At 41.0% G+C, this 25,733-nt stretch overlaps 1 protein-coding gene across 2 annotated transcripts in view; it reads left to right on the top strand.

Moving 5' to 3' along the window:
- The first annotated feature begins 239 nt into the window (after positions 1–239).
- The window catches only part of LRP5 (LDL receptor related protein 5), a 137,345-nt gene continuing 111,851 nt past the window's right edge, over positions 240–25,733 (top strand). Inside the window, exon 1 of one of the 2 annotated variants that reach the window (XM_033062751.1) lies at positions 240–424. In XM_033062751.1, coding sequence (XP_032918642.1) covers positions 331–424 — 94 coding nt within the window. In that variant the 5' untranslated portion in view covers positions 240–330. Of the gene's footprint in view, positions 425–723; positions 744–25,733 lie in introns of those variants that run through there. The other variant, XM_033062753.2, reaches the window with a different exon arrangement.

Here is a 25,733-nt window from a genome sequence, read left to right as displayed (position 1 = left end):
CTGCTTTTTGGAGTACTTGCTCCAGAAGGAAGGAGTTAACAAGCTAAAGAAGCCAGCCCAGAGCCCCACCTCCTACCCGCACGGCCAGGTGTTCCCACGCGTGGGACGCTGCGCCCCCGCCCGCTCCCGGGATGCGGTGCGAGCCGGGATCCTCCATCCCAGCCCCCTCCCTGGCGGCGCCGTGAGGAGGAGGAGGAGGAGGAGGAGGAGGAGGGTCGGGCCCAGCGCCTCCCCCCTTCCCCGCCTCCCTCCTCGCCGAGCGCAGCGCCCCGAGCATGGAGCCTGCCTGAGCCGCTCCGTGCGCTCCGGCAGCTGCTGCGGCGGCACAACATGGAGGCGGCGGCCGCCCCGCCGCTCCCGCTGCTGCTGCTGCTGCGGCTCCTCGCCGCCTCGCTGCTGCGCTGCGAGCCGGGCCCGGCCGGGGGTAAGCTCCTCGGGGCGTCGCGGGGCCCGGGCCGGCGGGGAGGCGAGCGCCGCTGTCCCTTTTGTTGTCGGACTTGGGCAAACTTTCCCCCGCGCTCCGCCGGGAGGGGCGGGAGCGGGGCCAGGCTCCCGCGGAGGGAGAGGACGCGCACATGGACGAGACGGGCCGGAGCGGGACGGGAGGCTCCCCCCCAGAACTCCTGCTCCTCGCCCCTCTTTCTGCAAAAAGGGTGCGCAGGAAAAGGAGGCCTCTCCTCCCTGTTCCCTCGGGACAGATCCCGCTGGGGGCACGGGGCGGTTTTCCCCCGGGGGTGGCTCAGGTAAACGCGCACAGCTGCGCAAAGAGAGACAAAAGTCGCCCACCCCCCTTGCCCCCCGAGTCCGTCCTGCCGCGGTCCCGGGCAGGATTTCGGTGGAGTTTGGAGGGGTCGGTGTCGGGTGTCGCTCAAACTCTTGGCCGAGCCGGGGAGGGGGTGGGGGGAAGGCGAGTTCGGTGCGTGCCCTGTGTTTTCCCCCTGCCCCAGCTCCGGGACCGGCGGGTCCGGCGGGCGGGGGTCCGGCCCGGCCCCGCGGGCGATGCCGGCGCTGCAGTCCGGGTGCCCCGTCCCGGGCACGGAGCCTGCCCTCGCTTTTCCTTGGCCGTCCCGTTGTGAAGTGAGTGTGCTGACCCTTTTAAATCGCAAACGAACGGAGGAGGTGCTGTGCCTGCAGCATCCGAGGGGAGCGGGCCGCTGTCCGGGCTCCTCCGGTTCTCCTGCGTGCGGCTTCGCTCCCGACTTTGTCTCGCCCAGGACGGGGAGTTCGGGCTGCATGTGCGACACTTCTGGCTTTTTGCTGCTGCATGTGGCCCGCCTGAATACATCACCCTTGCTTGAGCAAGCCGAAGCCTGGTTGTTGCGATTTCCTGGGTAGTTTAGAAAACTCGGCAGCGTGGCCAAGGCTGTCAGAACATCACCTCAGGGCCTCTTTTTATTAGGCCACCCACCTTTTCAAACCTCCTGTAATTATTAGAACTGTCATTTAGAGCAAGAGAACCGACCATTTTCTGCTGGCATCATCATTCTATATTTTTAGTTGGAGCTCTGTGTGGGTGTGTATTATGTATTGCTTATTCAGTCTGGATTATATCAAAAAGATACCCTTCATATCACAGGGCTCACCTTCTCCATAGGCGCTGCTACAATCTTTTAAAAATGTTTCTGGAAACCTGAAGTGTGGTTTGTTCCTTTCAGAACACTTACGTTTGTGTAAAGATGTTCACGTTCCTGCTTGACTGAATGAAGCTAATGTAGCTTTGGGAGAGTGGAAGGTGGAATTTGAGTTCTATGATTCTTATATGAAGGCTCTTTTAAGGATTTCCTTACATTTACTTAACAGGCTTTAATAGAAAGGGGTATTTTAAAAAGGGGATAACTTTGCATTTGGAATTCTTAGAAAAATAAGAGTTCATGATAAAACTAAGGAGTAAGTTCTAACCTGGAGTTTGGTTTTCTTTCACCTAGTTTGAGAGTGATTAATTTAATATAGTGTATGTTTGGTATGAACAGTCACCTTCCTTAGCATGCATGGAAGAACTCAGCTGCAAATGTACCATTTTTAATAACTACTGAAGGAGTCTTAGTTATAGATCTTAATGACTTTGCCTTTGTTCTGCCTACTTAGTAGGAAGGTTTTGTTGTGTTGATCTGGACAGTTCAGGACAGTTCATCTGTCCCTTTAGAAAGAGCATGAGAGGCTCTCCATGGATTTAATTCCCTTTCTGAGAATCCCTGCTCTGTAAGGAGATGCCTGACTTTTAGCTATTAAAAGTATTTTGATGTGCTTATCTTACAAATATGTAAATGCACCTCTGCACAATTGGGGATCTGCTGGAGCTTCTGCAGCACTAAAGCTTCCCTGAAGTTTGGCATGTTGTAATAGATCTTGAATACTTTGGCTGTGAAATTATTTTGCTCTAGAGCTAAGTTCTTGCTCTGTATGTGGTGGTGTCAGGAGTGGTTTTATTTATGTGGCTTGAAATAATGATAAACCTGTTTTAGATATGGCTTGTACTTGACTCATTTCACTGTGAAAAGAAAATGATCCTTGCATTTGGTTCTTCCTTAGAAGGAAGGGGGGAATTGTTCATGCAAAGTATTTAATGCTTTTTAATTTTTGTGAAAATTCTGTAAGTTCTGGATTCTTACTGTTGCACAGTGGGTATTTCATGTAGGGGTCTTAAAATGTTCAAGTAAGAAGTATTTCAAGCAAGAATTATTTTTACTTAAACTTGCAAATGCTTGCTTAACTGTGTCTTGTCGTGCACTTGAATGTTTCCCAAAATTGTGTGATTGTATCTTAGTTCTCTTTAATGTAACAACTATTTGCCTCTTACCAACAAACACAGGATACAGAAAGGTGGAGAAACTTGACACAGGAAAATGCGATGGTTGCAAATCTTTGAAACTAGAGATGCAGCATGAAATAAAAAATGCTTTTGAGCACAACCCCAAAATGTCTTTTAGTCCACACTGTTTTCCTGAGATAACCTATAGCTAGTGAAACTAGCTGTTTCAGCTTGCTGTTGCTGTGGTTAAATGTAGAGAGTAGCAGGAAAAATCACTTACTAATTTTATGACAGGGAAATGTGCTGTGTAGGAGTCCTCAAGTGCATTTCAGTGCCATTTCAGTCAGCCTGTCATTGATTTAGGAGGCTATTTTCCTGGTAACTACTACTAGCATGATGTGAGGGTCTGTCACAAATTATGGTCATAAATCCTCTTGAAATAGTGAGGAAATAATGAAAGTTCAGGTTGAAGTTTAAGTTGATACTTTCAAAGCACTAAGTCTTCTCTCTCCAGGGAAAGCTAAGTGAGTTTAACTGTCTTAAGATATGGTATGTGAACTAATTTGTTACTATTTCATTTTAGATTAAATTATTTAAATCTATTTTAAAGCACTCAGAGATGCTTTAAAATCACTCAGAGACGTCTGAAATATGTAGATCAGCATGACAGTATACAAAGTCAGTACTTAGAAGAACCTGAATGTATTTCATCGATACCCCAGGGTAAATTCCACCCTTGCCTCTTGCTGCTTTAGCTTAAGAAATTTTTTTAGTTGTTTATAATGTACCTGTTAGTAAAATAAGCTATGGGTTTTGTCCCAGCTGTGAATTTTCTCAGTCCTGCATGTTTCTTGAATAAGGCAAGCCAAGGTAACTTTTTAGCAGAGATTGTTTCTGGGAACTTGTTATCCTTCAGTGTCAGGGCAAGATTTGGCAGTGTAACAAGAAATAAAGGTTACAAAACCTCTCCTGGAATATGGGCACACCTGACTTACTATGCAAGAGTGTATACTGTAACTCTGCTTCTAGTTAAAAATTAACCAGTGTACATTTCTAAGCAATTGTATCTCTTTTTGTCAAAAGAGAAATAAATTTCACTTGGTGAATTTCAATTGGTGGTGCTCAGAAACAGCTATAAGGTTTAGTCAGTGTTTCTTGTGAACTTACTGTATTGTATGAAAGCAGCCTGACATCTTGAGACTGAGGAAAATAATTAGGTTTGAATTTCTTCTTAGAATGAAGAAAAATAAAGTTACCTACAATACTGTCTTTCTAAGAAATCCTCTTTTTCTTTTTTCCTTATTTGTTTTACCCAAGGGCTATTAAACATTCAAAATGTTTGGCTTTTATAAGTTCAGAATTTCTCTTGGGAGTTGATGTGACTGAAAAGAAACCCACAGCACTGAGAACCTTGAAAGAAACGGATTTTATTTTCTGCTCAAGACCTCTGTGGAGAACTCCTATAGGTACCAACCTGAGCTTCAGGGGAGGAATGACAGTAGGACAATTATCCTCCCAAGTTTGTGGCACAGGCCAGCAACAATGCAGCTCTGCTGTGCACAGTGGAAAACAGCATTTTCCTTAGATTTTGAGGCATGTGGATTGTTCCTTTTCCCCCGCATTCTTTCTGACAGTCTAACAACACTGCAGGTTCACTTAGGACAGGAGCAAATAATTCAGATGATGGCTAGGGATGCTGGTTAGCCAAACCCTTGTGCTGTTTGGACACCGAGATGTTTCTGAAAAAGGCAAAGATCTGTCATCTCCTAATAGCTCACATCTGGGACTTCTAAACTGGAAAAAGTAGTTAGAGTCTTACTGCTGTTGAGTTAGGCTATGGAAGAGCTTGTGATAGAGTCAAAGGATATTTTTAGCAATTCTTGAGATTTTGTGTGATGAAACAGTTGTGGTGAGAACAGGAAAGAAAATGGGAACGATGTCCCACAAAGTATTGTTCAATGCAGTTGTTTGTTAGGAGCTTATGGGCCAACAATTCTTCTGGTTTCTTCTCTCTCGGAAAAAAATGCAATGTGGAACTTAGCAGTGTCTCATCTTTGTGGCTTCTGTTTACTAAAGATTGAAAATATCTGTTGAGCCACACAATTCTGCTGAGAAACTCCAAAGAGTGTAAGGAATGGGTGATGGGCTGGTTAGGGTGCTGAGGGTCTGTGTAATAAACAAAATTTTTAATTTAACTGTTCTGTCCTTTTTTCTTGCTTGACTCACACTTTGCCTGCCAACACAGACAGATGTAAGGTGTCATTTTGTACTGATGCTAAATCCGTGGGCGACTTTTGCAAGGATGCCAATAAATTGACACATGCTTGATTTAAATTGGTGTGTTTGCTCTGGATGATAAAAGTGTTAAAGCAATTGAAACTGCCTTCAAACCAGTAAATAATTTGTGGTGTGTTAGATTAACTTAATGGAAACAGCCTACTGGGAAAAGAGATTTCTTGACTGTAAATCAGCTACAGAATTGTCTTCATTTCACAGTATGAAGGCTTTTTGCTGTTGCAATAAACAGCACTGACAGCAGATGCAGTAGTAATTTCTTGGTGAGATTGACAGTGGTCTGAGAAGCTCAAATGTTGGCATGTGTGTTTAAAAATGTGCCTAGTTAATAATGTAGTAATTGTTGAATTCTGTTTGGCACTTTTACTTTCTGAACTGCTGTATGCATTTTTAGCTAATTCTGAATGTTCTGCAAGGGTGGTATCTATTATTTATCTATAATACATAAGGAAATTGAGCTTCCCCTGTTAAAGTTCACTTACTTTAAACAGGAACAAAAGTTGTCTTTGTGGCAGGCAGAAGTTTTGAACTCTGGTCTTCCTGTTGAGACTATAGACATAAACCAGGTAATTGTTCGATGAATCAAGTGTGGTGCTCCTGAGCTATGGTGAAAGGTGATGGAACTGGAAAAATGAAGTTGCAAGTGTGTTAGGGTGTAACTCTTAAGGAAAGCAGAAAGATGGAAATTGTATTTCTGGTTTTTATTTGGTTACACAAAGGTCTTGATTTTCTTTTTTTTCTCATGAATTCTTGTTAAAGGGCATATGGCGTTCTGTGAGAGTGTAGTGCTTTTAGTTTGGTAGTTCTGTCCTTACAGGACACCTGTTTGCTTGAGTTTTGTCTGAGAGGGAGATAACTGTCTGAGTTACTTATCTTGACATCTTCTCATGTGGCTCAGAAATTCATTTTGTGATGGGGATTCTCATGGTTCTCTCTTGCCATTTCTTTAAATGCCATGACTGTATATTTAGTTTATTTCACCATGTTACATTAAATGTGATGCATTACACATTTTTAATACAGGTTTTTGGAAGTGACTTGTTACACGTGATTGCTAAGATGATAAATTAGCCCTGGGGAATTCTTATCCTCAGACTTCAAGAATTAGACTGGAGGTAGGGCAGTCAGTAAAGGCAGAAGCTTGATCCCCTTCTTTCTTTGTGTTTTTAAGAGTAAAGCAAGACCAGAGAGTGTGAGAGAGTGTTGTCTGCTTTGTGTTTCTGCACCTCTGGGCAGATGTAGCAGGACTAGCAGTGGATTGCATGAACCTGCTTAATGAACTTCTTGGCTTTGGGATTTGGAAATCAAATACTGTTACTATAATGTGATTTTTTTTCTTTTCTGCCATTCAGTGCTGGTTTTAACTAAATCAGAAGGAAAAGGAGTAGAGAATTGGAGAAGACTCAGATAATGAAAGTGTGCAGTGCTGCTATAATCTATCCATTGTTGATACATCATTTGAGAACTTCTGTGGAATTCTGTATGTATTTGTGGCTTAAGCCATATACTCCAGGGCTTGAATTAGGCACTGATTACCCCTAACAGCAGTAATGCACTTAAATCCTGGTCAATAACTTCAGCATGCCTTCTGTGGAAATTGTGATTCCAGTTTCATGGATGCTTTTTCAGTCCTTGTACTATTTTACATTGATTTTGCACAAACACGTTATTTTCTGTTCTACAGAACAGAAAAGAAAGATTGAACTTGTATTAGCTGGGCTTAAGAAGGGGAAAATCTTTAAAACATAAGAAATGTAATTAAATTGTGTTGATTTGGTTTTGGGTGGGTTTGTTGTTATCACACAACATCATGCTGTAGAGTGTGGCTGTCAGGAAGGTCAAGTTGCTTCCTTTTGGCCTTGTTGTAAGAGATGACTTGCTTTTTTTAGTGGACTTTCTCTGATGGTGGTGTTCAGAAGTACCTTGTTTGTGTTAGTATGTGCTCCTGAAGTTGGGTTGTGCATGGGGTAGGTAAAGATTTTGCAGGGCTCCCACCATGACACATCTCTAGGGACTTTCTGGCTTATGCCACCTGAATCTTCATTTCTTTGTCGTTAGGATTATTTTTTCTTGTTTCTCAGACTTCCTAAATAACACATCCTTTAAATGTGTTCCTTCAGGTGGGACTGAAGGGTGTTTTTTGTGACATTGAGAGAGTGGTCTGCCAACTGCCTTATTGTTACGAGGTTTTGCTCTTCCTTGCACACAGTGGGGTGCTTGGGCATTTTGTCATGTTGTTTTCCTTCAGCCCATCATTTCTAGGGTGTTGTGAAAGCTGTGGCATGTTTCTGTGTAACCAGACTTTGTCTGGAGAGGCTCTGGAGTGTTGAAATCTCAGTGTGTCAAATTTAAAAAAAACTCTTCTAAGCTGATTTCTCTAGTTTTAGTTCTAGAAATCGAACATACACTCAAGGCAATGTGAAAGGCCTTATGTCTTCACTGCAATTATTATTGTTCAAGGGTTATTTTCAAATGAGGGACAGTTTCTACAAGTTTTTGTGCAGATACAAAAATACGATTTTGGAGCAAAAATGATTGCTTTAGAAGGACAATCACAAAGCCATGGCATTTGGAAATGTTTCTGCTGCTCATTTGTCTTCACAATACTGTTTTTAGTTCTGTGGTGGTTTGGCTGGATGCCAGGTGCTCACCAAAACTACTCTATCACTCCTCTTCAACTGGAGAGGGGAGAAAAAGTTTAATGAAAGGCTCACAGTTGAAGTAAAGACAGGCAGAGATCACTCACCAATTACTGTTATGGGCAAAACAAACTCAGCTTGGGGAAATTATTTGAATTTATTAACAATCAAATCAGAGTAGGATGATGAGAAGTAAAACAAAATCTTCCTTTCCTCCCTAATTTAATTTTATTCCTTATTTTTTCCCTCCTCCCCACCAGCGGTGCAGGGGGACAAGGAAAGGGGGCTGCAGTCAGTTTACCACATGTTGTTATCTACACAATAACTTTTTTCCCCTTGGTAATTTCCCCTGGGACACTCCCACCATCGCCCATGAGCCCAGCAGTGGGTCCATGCTGGAGCTGCCTGGCATTGGCTCCATGGGACATGGGGGAAAACTCCAGCAGCTTCTCACAGAAACCACCCCTGAAGCCCCTTCAATTACCAAAACATTGCCACACCAACCCAATGCAGGCTCCCTTAGACCAGTGTCTTGCTGATGCCAGGAAAATATATATTCTGAAATAGAGCTATCTTTTTATCACTTTTACATTTCCTTGTAGAGAAAAAGTGAGAATTTGCCTCTTGGATAACAAGCAGTCTCTGCTGATGACAGTGAATGATTCAAGGAAGAAAAGGAATGGGAGGTTATGAGATTTATTCTCTCTAGTCTAACTAGGGAATGTCTATATAACATCCTTGGTATTCTTTCTTAGCACTTGAAGCTAATACAATAGTCAGTGTGCTGTTTCTTGAACTTCTTAAAGCAGCAGAACTTAAAAACCAAACCCCTAATCTTTTGTTTTATAGAAGGTGTCACCTTTGGCCACTGAATCATAAATTACCCAGTGTTGGATGTATATTGGTCCCTACTTACATTGTGCATGTTGTTCCAAGGGCTTTGGAGGCTTTGTGTGACTAGTTATTTCAAATAAAAGTGTCACCTATGTATTCTGTCCCCTTAAAGGAAGTTTACTCATGATCTCCAAATTTCCTATTTTCTCTGTCACCTTTTGCTTTGTATTCAGTTGTTGAAAATTTTCTGGTTTTAGAAAAAGCTCAGAATAGAGTTGCCTGCCATATAGGAATTAATTTTGACATAAAATGTGATCTAAATGATACAAATAGTTTTACTTTTGCTTTAGATTTTTCCTGTGATTGCTTCTCCTACTTGAAATTCAGCAGCTTGAAGTATGAGGTGTTTAAGCATCTGTGGTTTTTTTTTCCGAAGGGAAACTGTTTTAACCTCAGAAATCTGTATTGCTGACTTACCTGGATGTGTCTATCCTAAAAGATATAAAAGCAAATTAAACTGCTGGGTTATTTTTGTTCCCAAGTGAGAGCTAAGAGGATGAAAATGCACATGGGTGGCATTTTCCACTTAGTCTGCCCAGCTGTGGATGATTTTAAAAAATCTATACATTATCTGCGTCTTCAAAAGCTGAGTAAAACAAATATGTAGTCAGGGGGAATTTTGGCCTGAGTTTTAACAGTATGTTTTTTACTGTCTGAATGTGGCAGACTATTACTTATGTTCTAAATCTCCAGTTTGCAGGTGTGCAGTGATAGAAGGGGCATACTCAGAAGTGCATCTGGACTTACTTAGGCAAGCTACATAGTGAGAGTAGGTAGGGTGTGGCTAATGCAGGCAGAATTATGGTGGAGCCTTAGTAAATTGGAATTGAATCATTTGCGACCTTTCCCTGCCCCTAAAACCTGTATGAACTTGGATTTTCATCTCGTCTGGCCTATCTTCATCAGTCATCCCATCCTGAGCCACAAAACCCCCTGACTGGATGTCAGCTGTGACTCTGGAATCTGTGCACAGAAGGAGGAGGTGTTCTGTGCTGCTGTTAAAAATGTGCACTTTTCAATTGCAAAAGCCGGGTATGGAGACTAACAGAAGGAACCACACATCTGCTGGAGAGTGGGGAAATATTCCTCCAGACTTTTGGAACAGATTAACTGGATTCTTAAGGGTTCTCATGACTTAGTTTCTGTGTACGTTGTAGCTAACAGTGAAATTTGGAGAAATGCGCAGACACCAGCAAAAATGTGAGTGTTGGTTATACTTGCAGTGAATAAACCATGATCTGCAGGGTTCTGTCAGAGTTGCAGACAGCTCAAGTGAGCTCTGCAGCTTGTGTGTAGCTACCAGACCATTCAGTTTTCCTGGAGGAGAGACAGAGCTGCTTCTAGTTTAGAAAACTGCTGACCTAGGCAGAAGTAATGTCTTGCAAGGTCCTGGCTAGTTTAGGGTGAAGTATTTACACAGGGAAGGGTGTGAGACTTTTGGGGGAACGGGGTGGTGGTGGGGAGGTTTTCCTCATATGTCTGTGTGTGAGCATGTAGACAACAAGTAACTATGTTCTCACATGCTTACACACTTGGTTAACCAGTTTCTCCTGCTCTGTTTTTTCCACTTTCATTCTAATGGCTGTGTTATTGAATAACCTCCTGTCTCTGGAAGAAAACCTCCATCAGCCAGAAAACCACAACCATTCCTTTTATGCAGACTTGAATGCCTGATGTTAGGTGTCGATACAGAATTTAAAGGAGGAGACTTTCACAGTCCCAGGTATGGGACTGGAGTGCAGTACACCTGGATTTGTTTTGGTGGTGTGACCAAAGCATGCCCTGAAGTTTGTTAACTCCCAGCATTTTGTCTGAGAACAGGTGACTGTGATACAGAAATGGTCTCTGAATGCAGCTTGGAGTGTTTTACACAAGAAGCACCTCAGAGCCATCTTCTCCTGTGCATATGTTTTTAAAATAACCATCTAGGAGTAAACCTGCTTTGTTTGGCTCCATGGCATTGTTCTCTTAATGACTGTTGTTGCAGTAGAGAGAAATGAAACCTCAAACTAACAGGATGATAGGTATTTCTTAAAAGGCAGGGTAATGAGTATTTTATTCATCAGAATTGTATGCCTGGTCAATGTTCTGCACCTAAATATTTGACCTTGCATCGCCACTTTCCATCACTTTTGCAGACTTTACAATTTATGCATGCTGTATCACTTTCCTGTATTGGTAGTATTTCTTCTTCAGTTGAAAGCTCTTCTAGGCAGGATTTTGTATATTGTTTTTAAAACGTTTACCTGCTTCCTTTGTGTTGTTCCCCTCCTCTCCCCTAATTGTGTGAAGTACCAAGGTTGCTAAAGGCTGAAATATGTGTAGGTGGGTCATTTTTATTAGCCAGTGGTCAAGAGAGCTCTTGGGAACTTGTTAGGTTACTTAAGTGGGATGAAGAGGCAGAGAAAACCAAGCCCTAGTTCATGGAAAATAATGCTGGTTGCTGATTCCCAGGTTGTGGAACTCCTGGCATCTGGAGATAGAACACATCTGGTGCTGGTCCTCAGAGGCAGAATACAGCCAGCCCAGAGCTTATTGCATGTGGGGAATGATGCAAGTGACTTGTTTTCTCTGAACAATGGCTATGGGATCTTTGTGAGTGTTGGCCTCTTGCCTTGTTGGGTTTTTTTGGTTGTTCTTTTTTTCTGTTTGTTATTTTTTTGGTGGTTTTTCTTTTTTTTTTTTTTTTCCTGAGGAAGTCTGTGTGCAATGAGGGAGGGAGGATGTGGAGTACTGTAAATTTTTGATACAGCTTAGTCCTCCAAGCAGTCTTTGCTTTTGACAATAGTGCTTTTATATGTGCAAAATGCCTGCTTCTACCACTGTAGAAGGCACTTGGTAGATACAGGTAAAGATTCTGAGGTCCTGTCTTTCATGCTGCTCTGGGATTCTGTGCAGTCAGTGTTGCAGGACAATAGGAGAAAGTTTCCTTTTTAAAGGAGATGTACTGAAGTGCTCAACTTTGAGGAACTTACTTGGGGCCTGTTAGAATCTTCTTCCTTGTACAGATTATAAGGCTTTTGTAGGGTAACAAAACTTGCTTTGTTTGAGGCTGAACATGAATTCAAAATCTAACGGCTATTCCACAATTACTTCCCCTGGGGTGCTTGTATTTTGGAATGGTTTCCCCACAAAGATTAGTTCTGGAATACTTTATTATGGTCTTATATTTGTCTTGGTCTTGGAAATCATTTCACACTGTGGGGATTGAGAGTGAGTTACAGGCTCATGTTACTGAATCTGAGCATCTGCTGGTCACATCTTGATGTAAACTGTTTCATTATCATGGCTGTTTATAACATGTCACATTTCCATCCACTTGTTGATAGCCTCTTAGGACCCTTCTGTCCACAAGTGATCATTTCTGAGGGCAGGAGCCTTCCCAGAGTCTGTGGGAACACTTTGGGTCACATGGCAAGAGAGTCTTTCAGACACATTTGGCAATGAGGCAGAACTGGGTGGGAGGACTTGTTTGGATGGACAACAGGAAAAATATTGATTTGCTTGGGAAGCCACGGTGTAGGACAGGTGTACACACTCAACTCCTGTGTACTAGCGTGGGGTAGGAATTAGTTTTGTTTGGTTTTTTGTTGTGTGAGTTGTTCTTTGGTTTTTATGGGTTTTTTTTGGTTTTGGTTTTTTTTTTTTTTTTTGTTTTTTTAACTTATTTAAGCTTTATGAATAAAACCTCAGTCTCTGTTGGAATCCAGGTGTCTGTGCTGATGCGCAAGTTCCATCGCTGTTGCAAACCCCTGTGTTGGCAGGAACTGATCAGTGGGGTCAGTAAAGCTTCACAGCACTTGAGGGACGATGTTCCATTACTAATGAAAAGCTTTTGCATGGTTTCTCAAGCCTTGGGCATCAACTGGAGATTGTGGGGAGGTTGCAGGGATAAAAATATAACTTGTCAGCTGCTGTGCTCTGCATTACAGCTGCGTGCAGTGCTTTCTCCTGTGTAACTTGTCTTCCACTTTATTGTGAGGCAGAAGCAGTACAACAAATTCTACAAAAACCTCAGATTTTCTCCAGGAACTAATTTTGATAATTTTTTTTCTTTTTAAATTGAAATGTTTTGTTTGCAAGAATAGAGCAGTCAAGCACAGTGGGGGATGTTTAAACATTATGTGCACACACTTAAAACTGCAAAAAGAAATTTTAGCACCAGTTTGTTATTATAAAGTCTGAACTAATGTTGGCTGTTTATAAAAGGGAATGGACTTCACAGGGTTATTTTCGTATTTAAGCTTCAGCAGGACACTGGGAACAGATTACTGTGAGTATTTGAGTAACTTGTGTTTGCTTAGTGTGCTTGGCAACATTTCTTGTAATAAAAGTTTAGCTTTTAAGCTATTGAAATTCAATTCCAAAACTTTGGTCTTCACTGGGAAGGTGACTGGGAAGTAAGATCAGTGTGGGTGTTTTTTGGGTTTTTTTTTTTTTGTTTGTTTGTTTGGTTGGTTGTTTTTTTCATTTGGGTTTTTTTGGGATTTTTTTGCAGTTACTGATGTGTATGATGTCAGTTGTGAGAGCTCTGTTGTGTATGTGGCCAGAAGTGACTTGTGTTTTATTATCTTTATTCAGAAAGACTTTGAAACATGGAATGCTAATTTATTCAAAGCCTTGTTATAAATATTACTTAATCCTAAGAGGAGGGTTTTTGCTGGGATGATCCCAAAACACTGACAGAGAGATCAGGGTACAGCAGATAGGCACAGAATGCTTTCTCCCACGTTTGGCTGAGCATGTGCCAAGTGCATGGTCAGACCCTGCTGGGTACTACAGATCTCCCAACTCCAGCTCCACCTGTTGCACTGGCAAAGCAGTAATGGTTTCAGAATTCTTCCCAGTGTCTGAAAAGGCACAAAACTTCCTAGTTCTGACAGCTGCAAGTTCATGTTAAAAAAACAAGGTTTCCTGAAACTTATCTATCAGCTGCCTCAAAGCACATCTTTCTATACATTTGTAAGATTGGCATTACTGGAAAACACCTGAATTTATTTGCAGTTTATTCTTTAGATTTTAGCTTTTTTTTTTTTTTTTTTTTTTACTCTTCCCCAGAGGCTTATTTCACACAGAACTCAACAACTGATTCCCTTACTGCTTCCTAAATCCCTAAATCCTGGACAATGGTTGTGTGGAGGGGTTTTTTGTGTGTGGTATTTTTTTTTTCCCCTAATACAGTACCTAGGCACAGATCATGCAAATGAAGTTGCAACAACGTAATGCCATTCAGTGAATTTGTCAATTTGATATATTTTAGAGCCTACTGGGAACTTTTTGTAACTAATGGTGTTACACTAAGCCAGAAGGAGCTTGTTGGCAACACCTGGTGTAGATTAGGACCAGGCTGTGTTTCAAGTGGAGTGTTTTGTCCAGTGGTTTTAGTTGAAGCAGCATTCTGCTTCAATTCTATGCTCCTTCTAGTGACAGCACGAAAATGTGTGGCCATGTAGTAAACTAGGCCTGAAAGCAACCTGTTTAGTTATATTTTTGTTTTGTGGGATGTCTTATCTTTACTCATTGTTTTAATTATTATTTTATTGCTTTAGCTTCCTTCTGTTTTTCCGTCACCACACTCCCTCCTCTGTCAAACATATTATTAATAAATACGTGTCTCAGAGAGGAGAAAGGAGACTGATCACTGATACAGCCTAAAATGTGACTTAGATCAAGTTTTCTCTAGTCTAATAAAACTGTGACACTGAAAGATCAAGGACTTGATGGGTCTAACATATTCAGCTTTGAAGGAAGGACGATGCCACATGTTTCTGTGCAGTTCACATGTTGCACAGCCTGTGACGTGATGGTCCTCTGTGTTGGGGGTTCTTTTTTAAATAAAAAAACCTAAGCTCTGTGTGTTATTTTTGCAAGTCTTTAATTGTTTGTGCTGCACCTCATTAGTGACAAGAATGGCATCTTGGAGAATCTTCTGAGCAATGCAGAAATGGAGCATGTGTTCGCATTTATAGTGTGATGTGATGTGAAGGAGGGTTAATTGTATGGATTAACTGTTCTCTGGAGTAGATAGATGTTTTCTCCTTTGATGTTGTGGTGTCCTTGGGCAATTAATGCATGAGCTGAAGTTTTTGGTTTGAAAATTTTGGCTTAAGTAGCCTTTAGAAATGTTTGGTGTCATTTGATGTCAATTCTTATTCCTCATTAAGCATATATATATATATGTATGTGTATGTGTGTGTATATCTATGTAAAAATGTCCTCTGCATTCTGAGGTTTTATAAAGGAAACAACTTAATGCTGTGATCAGTGGAACACATTCTTGAGAGGTTTTAGATGCCCGAACTTCCTCCAAGTAAAACTTAAAGCTGATGTTTGTCATTTGTTGATAATAACATTGGGGAAATAAAGCATCTTCTCATTTCAGAGCTTCTTGATGCACAACAGTGAACGGGTGATAATGACTTGTAGTTACTGGCCCCTGGGTGGCTTTTATGAAGTAATTTGATGATTTTGAATCTCTGTGCTGCAGAGGTGATAACATCTATTTAGGTCCCCTTCTTAAAGGAGAAAAAGTTTTAATTTTCATTTGCAACTTAATTAATTTCTTTACCAGATGAGCTTGATAAAGGACTTTCCTGTTTCCACTTGGTACTACTGTTGTTGCAATATTATGTTATTTTCTGTAAGGACAAGGTGATGGTTGCCTTAACTCTGAGCAATTATTTAGTTACAGGAGCAACCTAAGTTTAGTATGAAAATGGGGGGCTTTTGTTAACTGTGCTTGGAGTTAGTGCTTGTTTGGTGTGGCTTGGGGTGTTTTTGTTGTTGTTGGTTTTTTTTGGTCTTCTGTTTGCTTTTGAATCTATTCACATAAGCCTTGCATTTGGGGCATAATACATTTTTAAGCAAATCTTCCATCTTCAGTGTGTAGGCAAAAAAAGCCCTTCCCTTTGCATGTAAATCTGTGGGTTAAATTGGGTTTATAAGCCCCTATTGTATTATAAAAGGGCAGATGTTTGTTTTGTGTTTAGTCATTGTCATTCATACCTTCAGGGAGTTAAATGCAAAAACTCGTTTCTCGCCTGCATTTCATGTTTATTGACAGTCTTGGTTATAAAAAGTTAAAATGCAGTTGGTACTTGACAGTGTGGCAGTGTCTGACATTTCTGGACTGGAAACATGGTTTTAGGCTGTGGGTCATACATGGCTTTTTGTATTAACAGTTGCATTTTGTGGTGTTCTTATTAAGTAAAAGGATATGCACATGTTTAATTGGGAGGGTGGGATCCAGGACATTTTCACTCCAAAACAGTCTGCAACAGCTGGAAATGGAAGAGGTGTAAAACTGGTTGTAATAAGCTTACTGTGCTAAAAGGCTTTCACCAGACAGAGGACAAATGGCACTGATCCTTAGTCCAGCTGTGGGTGTGTTCAGTGCTGGGCAGAGCATTGCAGTGGTGAGTGTGTTATGTGTGTTCAGACTCGCAGTCTGGTGTCTGAAGGACTGCAGTATTTGTTAGTTTTTCTCCACCGTTGTGTGTGGTTGAAATAGTTGTTTGGAATACCATTCATCTGAAATGCCCTGGATGTTTTCCAGACACCAAGAGAGAAATGTTTCTGCTGTGGAAGTCCTGGGTCATGTCTTCATTGCTGAAACAGGTGTAATTACTACACTGATACTGCAATCTTGATGTAAAATCCCCGACAGTCAGTGAAATTCCCTGCTGCTTATGAAATCTTGGGTGAGGAGTGAAATAATGCTGCTGACTTTTTACTTGATGTAAAATTTCCAGTTCTCCTCAGGCACCTTTACATTCAAATAGCTATTTCAGTGGAAAAGTTACGTACCTCTTTCTCTTCAGCAATGAAGGCACAGCCACGTAGTGCAAATGAAGGGTGGAGGAAGGAAATATGGTGCATAAAACAAATCACTCATGGCCCGATATTGCTTGAGTTAGTTTTGTTATAGTATAAACGCATGCATTTTGTTCTGCCCTCCATGATACTGCTTCCTTATGTAATGCTAACAGGCTTGTGCCCTTCCTTCTGCAGAAATCCTGTTGTTGTTTATCAGAAATCCTGTTTCTTATTTGCAATGCACCTTGTCTAGGCTGCCAAAGAAATGGGAGATTTGGGGTGGCTGAGGTATTTCCTGAACTATTCATCATAGTAAAATCTCTGTTTATAAAAAAAGAATTGCAAGGTAGGTTGAGGTATGAAAAGATGTAAGTTACTCTGTTTGGAAGCAAACACTGACTGTGGTTCTGCTGTGGCCCTGATTAGCTGGGCTTGTGCCTTGGTTGTGCCATGGACTGCATGACTCTTAATCCTGGTTCTCTGTGGGTTTCCTTTCATTCTTTGCCTTCTGTGCTTCTAGACAGCAAGTTTGTCAGCTGTGACAGTCCTTCCCAGTGTGTCCACACCGAGTCCTTCCGGGTGCCAATCACAATTCTGGCTTGTAGGTGTCTCCATAGTATGAATGACCACAGTTCATGTTGTGTAGAGTTTGTTGTTTCCCTTTGTTCCCCACCCCTCGTTTCTCTGCAGGGAGAAAATGGACTTTCTTCTGATCCCCCTCTTTCCCCCTTTATAATGAATTTCAGGGGTTTTTTAGACATTCATTTCCCGTCTTGTTTGGAAAGGCAGATATGTGTTGGGTTAAAACAATAATTAGGTTTGGCTGTTTATACAGGTGGGGAAATCGCGTGTAAAAGGAAAAGGAAGAATTAAGTCTTGAAATGACCTGGGAAGAAAAGAATAGGTTTTTTTTTCTTTTTATTTCTTAGCTCTTTCTGGAGTAATCCTGCTGTCGAAGTTGAGGTGCACCATGCTTTTCTAGTACCTCTCCTACTTTGTGTAACAGGAGAGTATTTGACATCATTGTGGCAGCTTCTCTTGCCTATGCAGTGCAGACAGTTAATTTCTTATGCCACTAAGATGTTATTGAGACTCACACGAAAATTTCAAAAGGCAAATAAGACTAACTTGAAAAATAGCTAATATTTTATCATAGCTCTACATGGAAATATTCAAAATCTGTAGTTTGGGAGTTTTTGCTGTCTGGATTTATGCCTAAGGCATGAGTACAGCAGACTAATGTATTATACCAAAAATATACCGATGTATTATTTTTTGTAAGCACAAACCCTCTTCTGAAGTTCCTTCCCCTGAGCACTGTGTGGACAAGATGCAGCAGCACAAGAGAAGGTGCTCTGCAGGTCTGTCTGCAATGTTCTGTCTGCAGCTGAGCTGGGCAAAGAAGTTGCCTTATTGCTTTTTATAAAATCTACATACCTTTTAAAACCAAGATCCTTTTGACAGGATCAGCTCAAGGAAAGTAAATGTGTGCAGTCAAATGGGCAGATTTCAGGACCCCAGAACATCTGTGGTGTGGTGGGAGACTGGGGGATGGGGAGTGACGTGGGGAGGGGCAGGAATGGATGGGCAATTCGGTCAGGCAGCAGAACAAAACCCCTCTGACCCAGCCCAATGCAAAGGGTGTATTTAAATCAAGATCCCTCCTAACACAGTGTAGCTACAGTTTGATTTGCAGTTTCTGGGTTTTTTTTCAGTTTTACAGCCTTCCCTTGGTGCACCACGCCAGCACTTCTTTAATATTGTTTTTAGTCTCCTTTTTGGGTTCTTTATCCTTGATTATATACCACACTATCAATAGATGTCACACAATTCTGCAAACACTGAATTCAACTGACACCAAGGAGAGTGACCAGTTAATAATCCTGAGGTGATACAGAGCAGCAATTAACTGTAAAAACAACATAACAAAAATGTTAAACAGCTCCTATGTAACTAACCTTTTAAAGCCCCAAATTTCCATTGCCTCTCAGATTTTCTTAATTTTAAAATAATTACTAGACTCAAAACCTTTTCCAAAGGCCAAATGAGGCATTCTGGGGCTGAATTCTAAAACATGTTTCCCTTCTTGCACACAAACTAGCAGTCTATACATTTATGTACAGAACTAATGCAATCTGCTTTCTTTTGAATATTATCAACACTGCTCCAAATGTGGAAGCTTTTATTCTGGAGGATTTGAGCTGACAAATGTGTTTTGTGGAAATGTCCTTAAATTCTAGGTTGTGGAGAGACAAATAACATAGGTGATTATTTTATGTTTCTCCACCTAAGCTAGCAGAAGATACTCCTTTTTCTAGTACAAAAAATCCAGATAACTTGCATGACAAATACTGACCATAAAAAGATAAAAGGAGCCATAAGGAATTGATTTGGTTGCATCAATGTTCTTGGCTAAAGCAGAGTCATCTTCTGCAAGGAGTGATTTGCAAAGCTTGGAACAGGTTGTTCTGTTTATTAGCTGCCTTAGAGGTGGTAAATTAAGTATTACCAGTGATATAAGTACAAGCACAAGGTTACAGATTTCATTATCTGAAATAACCTTTTTCGCCTCATCCTCTTTTGTTCCTCCTTCCTAACAAGCTCTCACAAAAGCTAAATCTTGAGTATTTGACTGGAACATAGTCAAAACATAAAACATAAGTCATGTCTACAAGTTGGCACTTAAAACTTCTCTTAACTGTACACCCCCTAAAGCTCAGTATCATGTAACAGGTTCCATTTAACAAGGTGGTTTTATTTGGGAGTATTCTTAACTGTTAGAAGAAAACCATGACAAATTGTGGAACCTACAGTTGAGACTTGACTGCATTTTTGTTCCAATGAGTTAACATTTGTCAGCAGCTGAATCCAGCACATGCTATTTCTGAGTGTCTTTTTCTGTAGTTTGCAAATACAGTACATATTGTACCTTTGGTGGAAATAGAAGTAAAATATCTTTTTTCAACTTTCTAAAGATTTGTGTTTTTTGGGGTTAACGTAACATCTGGAACTGGAACTAAAAATTGGAAACAATTCAGATCAGAAACAAGCATACCTTTGTCAAGCCTGTATTTGTTCAAGTCCTGGATAAAATTTGCAAGCCAAATTTTCCAAATTATGTAGAACCACTATCCATTAAAAGTTTGGAACCCTCATCACTGTGTAATCTACTATTATTGGCCAGACAGCTGTCTGCCAAACCAAGGAGGAATACTGAAGAAGAAAAAACAACAGAAAAGAACCTTGCTCCCATTGACATCCAGAATCTAAAAAGGGGAGACTGCAGGGTTTTTTCCATTCTTGGATTGACCTGAACTGTTATTCCCAGAGAAAGTCATGTTTAGATGTTCAAGGAAGTCATCCTTTTGTCTGCTTTCTTCTAAACCAGTTTATACAGAAGTAGGGCAAATCTTCAGTTTCCTCTGCAGTTTTAAAATTTTTGAGCATATAATGGGGGTGGGGGGAAATCCACGCCTATTGCATTTAGAATAACAACAGGAAAATTGTTGCCATGTACTCTGCATCACAGAATGTGAAACATCCAAGTATATTTTTTTCCTGTCACATCCCCCAGCCCTATTTTTAAGCACTGCCTTCTGCACTTGCCCGTTTTGGCAAAGCCCAACAGCAGTATCGTGTAAGAGACTACTTCAGTGCCATTTCTGCTTATTCTAAAATCAGAAAATACCAGGAATCTCAATGAACAGGGTGTTTGCAACTTTTGTGGGTACAAGCAGAGTGCCATATTAATTCTCACAAAGAAAACTGCTGTGAGTCCTGTGTGGAATGTAGTGGACACTTGTTATGGAATTGGAACTGTTGTTGTTTGAAGCTAATGGTATTAGGCAAAATGCAGGTTTGTACTTTAAAGAATCCTCAATCATGTGAAACCTCACTGCCAAAGCAATGAACCTGCTGTTGAAGTGAATGTGCCTTTGATAAGAATCTCTGTTTCTATGAGGATATCTTCTCAGTGCCTTGCTGAGTGATTTGCCTCAGAAGATGGTTGTCAGAGATTTCTGAACTGAGCTTCTGGCAGAGGCAGGGGCACCATGGGCTTTTGCATGAGAAACACTATAAAGCAATACTCCTCTTCCTTCCGTGCAAGTAATTTGTCATTAAAGGTTGCCCATACCATTAGCTGTCTTGGCCCAGGGTGATAAACTGTAAATGCTTACAGCATCTTCCACTCTTAGGGGCAGCATAGACCGTAGCTTTGTGCAGCTGGAGGAGGTGAGCATCCAGTGCAGTAGTCTGTGAAGGGTCTGCACAAGTTGTTTGGTACATCTTGAAATAGCAGGTGCTGTGTGGGAACTGTGATGCCTTCCTTGTGCCACACTGTTCTTAATTTAACCCAGAGGAGGGCTGGAGGCTGGCTGTGGTGCCAGTGGATCACCCGTGCGTATGCCATGGGTCTCTGCTTTCCAATTCCTCCATTTCTTGTTCTTAGAGAAAGGCAGTTTTCAACTTTTTTGTGGGGTTTACTGTCTTTGTTTAGAGTGTGATTTTCAGTGTACCTTGGGATCTTTGACCATCATCATTGAAGTTTGATGGAAATTGTCAGTTTAAGCTCCCTTGGAGTTCAGTGCAGGTTCAAATCTCCAACCACCACCAAACTCAAAAGCTGACTTGTAGGACTGGAGAATGCTCAGTTTAGCAACCATTTTCAAAGTACTGGTTTCCAGAGCTTGTTGGTGGTGTCTGTCTGAGGCCAATTCCCTAATCCCCAATAGATGGTATATTTGTATTTAATCTGTCATGTGCGTTGTGGTTCTTGAATAGCAAATTGCAGCAGAAGCCTCAGAAGAACAAACAAGTGGTTAAGAACAGTATACTGCTTTTGGGAAAATCACATGTATATTTTAACCTCTGTAAAAAGCTCGGGTGACAACTTTCCTGAGGTTGAGAAGATGTGGGGACTCAGACTGCAGAGATTTTATCTGCTTAACATTAGCTAGTCAGGATTGCATGAGGCTGCAATCCTCACAACTGTTTGGCTGAACGCCAGTTGTGCATTGCACAGAGATTGCCAAGAACCAGTTTTGCAATAATGTTTAGAAATTTCCTCCAACAATACAGACCAAATAAAAATTGCTTTATGCTCTAGTGAATCATGTTCTGTAAACGTTTTAAAGTGCTTGCAAATTGTATCTGATGCGTATCTCATCATAAGTTGATGTGTCCCCAAATCACAGCTGATATTTTGGGGTTTGTTTAGTTTTTCAGCGGATCTTTGGATATGTTCTGTATGCTGCTTGGTGGTCCTTGTAGTGTTGTCAGCTCACATGGGCTTGGCTGTCATCCTTTCCAGCTGCTAAAGCTGTGTTAGAAGATGAAATATGCTGTCCTACGTAACCAGTTTCAGTATTTGCTGCAGCAGTGCTAAGGGCAGTCTGAGAGAGCCACTGCCTGGTGCACCAGGAGAGGCATTTGTGTGTGGTCTTGGAAAAGAGAGAGTGAGTTTGGGAAACTCTCCTTTAAAATAAGGTGTCCACATAAAAGTGGTCTTGAACACATGTAGCTTGTTCCAGGATCTGCAGAGATGCGGGTGCTCTGAAGTACACACACTGAATCTGATAACTTGGCTTTTTTGACGTGTGAATTTTTTTGCTTGAAATAGGTAATACAGCTAGAAACAGGACAGAAGAATAATGAATAAGTTCAGAGAGTGTTGTTGGAGATTTTAAAAATATTTAATTTCCACCCAGCTAAATAGAACAAATCCTGAATGTCATAATTTGCCGAAAGCACCTTTGCCAGACTTCTTCAGAGCATGCTCTTCAGAGAAATACTTTGGCATCTCTTGACCAAGGGAAATGAACTAATTTCGGCCAGTGGAGATGAAATGGTATATAATCAGTGCTATATTTTGTTGTTACTGCTAACATTATTATTTAAAAACTAAGCTGCCAAACAAAACCAGTGGTCTGAAGTAACTCTCATCCTCCTAAAACCCTGTCATTATTGTGTGTGTGGGAACCCTATGCAATGCGAAAAATACAACAAGATCTTCAAAAGACTTGCTGCTTGTTTATTTAAAAAAGAAAACAAAAGTGGATTGAAGTTTATTTAACAATATTTTAACATTACTATTTGATTAGCTACAAAATTCATATGTTTCGGGGGGGCCAACATTAAAAATGATGTGAGTTACTGGGAAGTTTCAAACTATTTTGTGTAAGACCTGGCACAAACACCACCAATCCCAGACCCCCTTAATCAAGATTTTCAGTGAAGCACTATGAGGAGTTCAGTTTACTGAGCTTTTTTTTTCCTATTTTTTTAAATTAGTTTTTTTATTTCAAGACACATAAAATAAACTCCTTTCTTAAGGCGGGAATTAACTGTACAAAAACCATAGCTGAGGAATGGCTATCCAACTGCTATTAAAAATCACCTTTTGCAAGCACTTTTGTAGCTTCTGTAGTGTGCTCCAGTACCTTCAGAGCATGTTCCTCTGCATTGTGTCTGCATTCTCTTCCCCACCAATGAAAACCACAAAGCCTAACTTGATCTGCTTCCTTCAGTGTGTTCTTTCTCCACTGGCTAAGAAATATTGAACTTCAGCCTCTCATAAAAGTGTTTACTGATTGGTCTGCTGTTTCACTATATTTTTATCTCACAGCCTTCCCAGCTCCCCTTCTTGATGAGAACAAGCTTCATATGTTTTCTAAACCCACTTAAAACTTTCTGTGTCCTTTCTGTGGACTCTTTCCAGCTTGCTGCTGCTAAACCAGATGTCCTTTAAACTTGCATCATTCATTTACATAACCCACTTCCAAATATGTTTGTGGCTAAAGCCGTGTCACTTCTTGTAGGTACATTAGTGGATGAACAGCCTTGCTTCTACTGTAGCCTGACAGCAAATAAATCTGACCCTGGTATATGCCTGGCATGACCCTGTGAATAATTTAAAATACAGGCTGGTAAAGAGGAAAGTTTACAAAAATTGCGTGCTGTACATACTGTGTGTAAATGTATGATATGCTTAGCGGTCTCATCTTGAATTTCAGACCTTGATTCTGAGTAAAATCAGATAAAATGGAAATGAATTCTCCTTATTTGATAACCAGAACACCTCATGGTTTGGAAAGCAAAATTCCTATCAAATGGATTGAACAGGGGGGTTAGAGGAATGGGATGTATTTTGGAGAAGGAATACATTTTCCTCTTCAAGTAGTGCTATAAACCAGCCATCACTGAGAGGATCAGCTCATAGGGAGAAGTCTTAGCTGGTCAGGAATTAAAAGCTGAGTGCATCACTGAGCCTTTTGTTGGAATATCTTCAAGTGCCTTACTTGAGCATGAGTGGCTTTACTGCAGCCCTTTGAGATGATTAATAGCAGGAAGAAGGATATGTTTGTAGCAGGAGGAAGGGGTTTTACAAATTGCTGGAATGAGGTTCCTGGTCAAGTTCTTTGGTAAGAAGGAAGAAATGTGTGGGAGTGAAACCAAGGAGTCCTGATATTTTTTTAGTCTTGTGCACTAAAACTGCTACCATCTACCTTTGTGCTGGAGCAGAATATTCTGTAATTTACTTATTACACTGGGAATTCACTTCATTTTCAATAATTGAGGATGACAGCCATAGCTCTCTGTTCTTCAGAGGACTCTACCTGGCAAGCTGAAACTTGGGTTGAATAAGTGCAGTTGGTGAAGGAAGATCAACATTCACTCTTTCCTTTTGACACTGATGGTTTCCCAGCACAGGAATGACACTGACCTGCTGGAGAATCCGGAGGAGGGCCCCAAGCTGATTAGAGGGATGGAGAACCCCTCCTACTAGGAAAGGCAGAGAGATTTGGGGTTGTTCAACATGGAGAAAAGGTTTTGAGTTGACCTGGTTGCACCTGAAGGGGCCTACAGGCAAGATGGAGAGAGACTTTTTATGAGAACAGGTAGTGACAGGACAAAGAGCAATGGCTTCAGACTGAGAGAGTGGGTTTGGACTGGATATTAAGCAGAAATGTCTTTACTGTGAGAGTGGTGAGACCTGCAGCAGGTTGCCCAGAGAAGCTGTGGGTGCCCCATTCCTGTCAGTGTTCAAGGCCAGACTGGATGAGGCTTTGAGCGACCTATTCAAAGGTCTCCCTGCCCATGGCAGGGGGAATTGAAAATAGATGATCTTTAAGGTCTCTTCCAAACCAAGCCAGTCTGTGATTCTATGACATCCAAGGTCTAAGCCTCCATGTGCTCCAGAGAGTTAGAGCAGGACAAGAGGGATCACTTTTGTGTTGTAGAGGTGGTTTCTCCAATTAATTTATGACTGTTAGGACCCTACTTACACAGTCTTGTTTCTGCCTAGCAGCTATTCTTATAAGTAGAGAGCTGATGCATGCTAATTCCATATCCTGCCTAAGAGTTTCCATAACATGGTGCAGCTTTGGGTGCAAAAGTTTTGACATGTTTGTTTTTTACCATCTTGCATGCCTGTGGTAGGGGTGTGGGGGGGTTTTTTTGCTCTTTGGTAATAAATGTTTTTGTGGTTTGGGACATTGACTGCTGCAAGAATTATGCTATTCTCTCTGTCCAGCTGTACAGATGGTTTAACCACAGAGGTCTCCATTGCAATTGTCCTGTTAAGGATTGAAATAATATTTAAAATATAAGTTGGTGCACATGCTGTAATTTTGGATGGCTATTTTCACTTGTATACTTATTAAAATGAGACCCTCATTTTATGTTGTGTGCCAGATTCCCAAGATCCTCAGCCACTTTTCTTTAAATCACAGTTAAACCCTTCCATGAACTTCAACCTAGTTAACTGGTTTAAGAACTGGTAAGTTAGGCATTTCTCCAGTGCTATACATAGGATTTGTGTTTGTTCTGTGCTTCTGGTGCTTTCAAGGGTAGAAATCATGCATGTGCCTCTGTATTCTCATGTCGTTCTATTTTGGCTTTAAGGGGAAGGAGGCAAAATGTAGACATGCCAACAAGTATGAAGCAGTAGTATAAATATATAAATTTATATAAAATAAAGAGTTTTTAAAACTCTGGCTCAACTTGTCTTAGAACTGTTACAGCTTTGCAAAAAACCAACAACTGATGACAGATGCACTGTTGATTATCATTCATGATCATCTTAGTCTTAATAGTATGTTGAACCCTGTCAAACTGGTTTTTAGCAATCTATTACTGAGACTAATAGTAAAGACCATATAGTGCATTTTTTAGTTGTTTGTTCCATGTCAATTTACTGGGCTAACGGGTATCCCTGAAGCACTTAATAAAATTCAAGTGCTGTAGATGGGAATAATTTAAACAATGGAAGTTAATGACTGAATTCAGAAATGGTGTTATTTATGATGGTCAACCAAATAAATTATACAAAAGCATACAAA

This window comes from Catharus ustulatus, chromosome 6, assembly GCF_009819885.2.
Source record: "Catharus ustulatus isolate bCatUst1 chromosome 6, bCatUst1.pri.v2, whole genome shotgun sequence".
Taxonomy (NCBI): Eukaryota; Metazoa; Chordata; class Aves; order Passeriformes; family Turdidae; genus Catharus; species Catharus ustulatus.
This window is presented reverse-complemented; position numbering and strand designations above follow the sequence as displayed.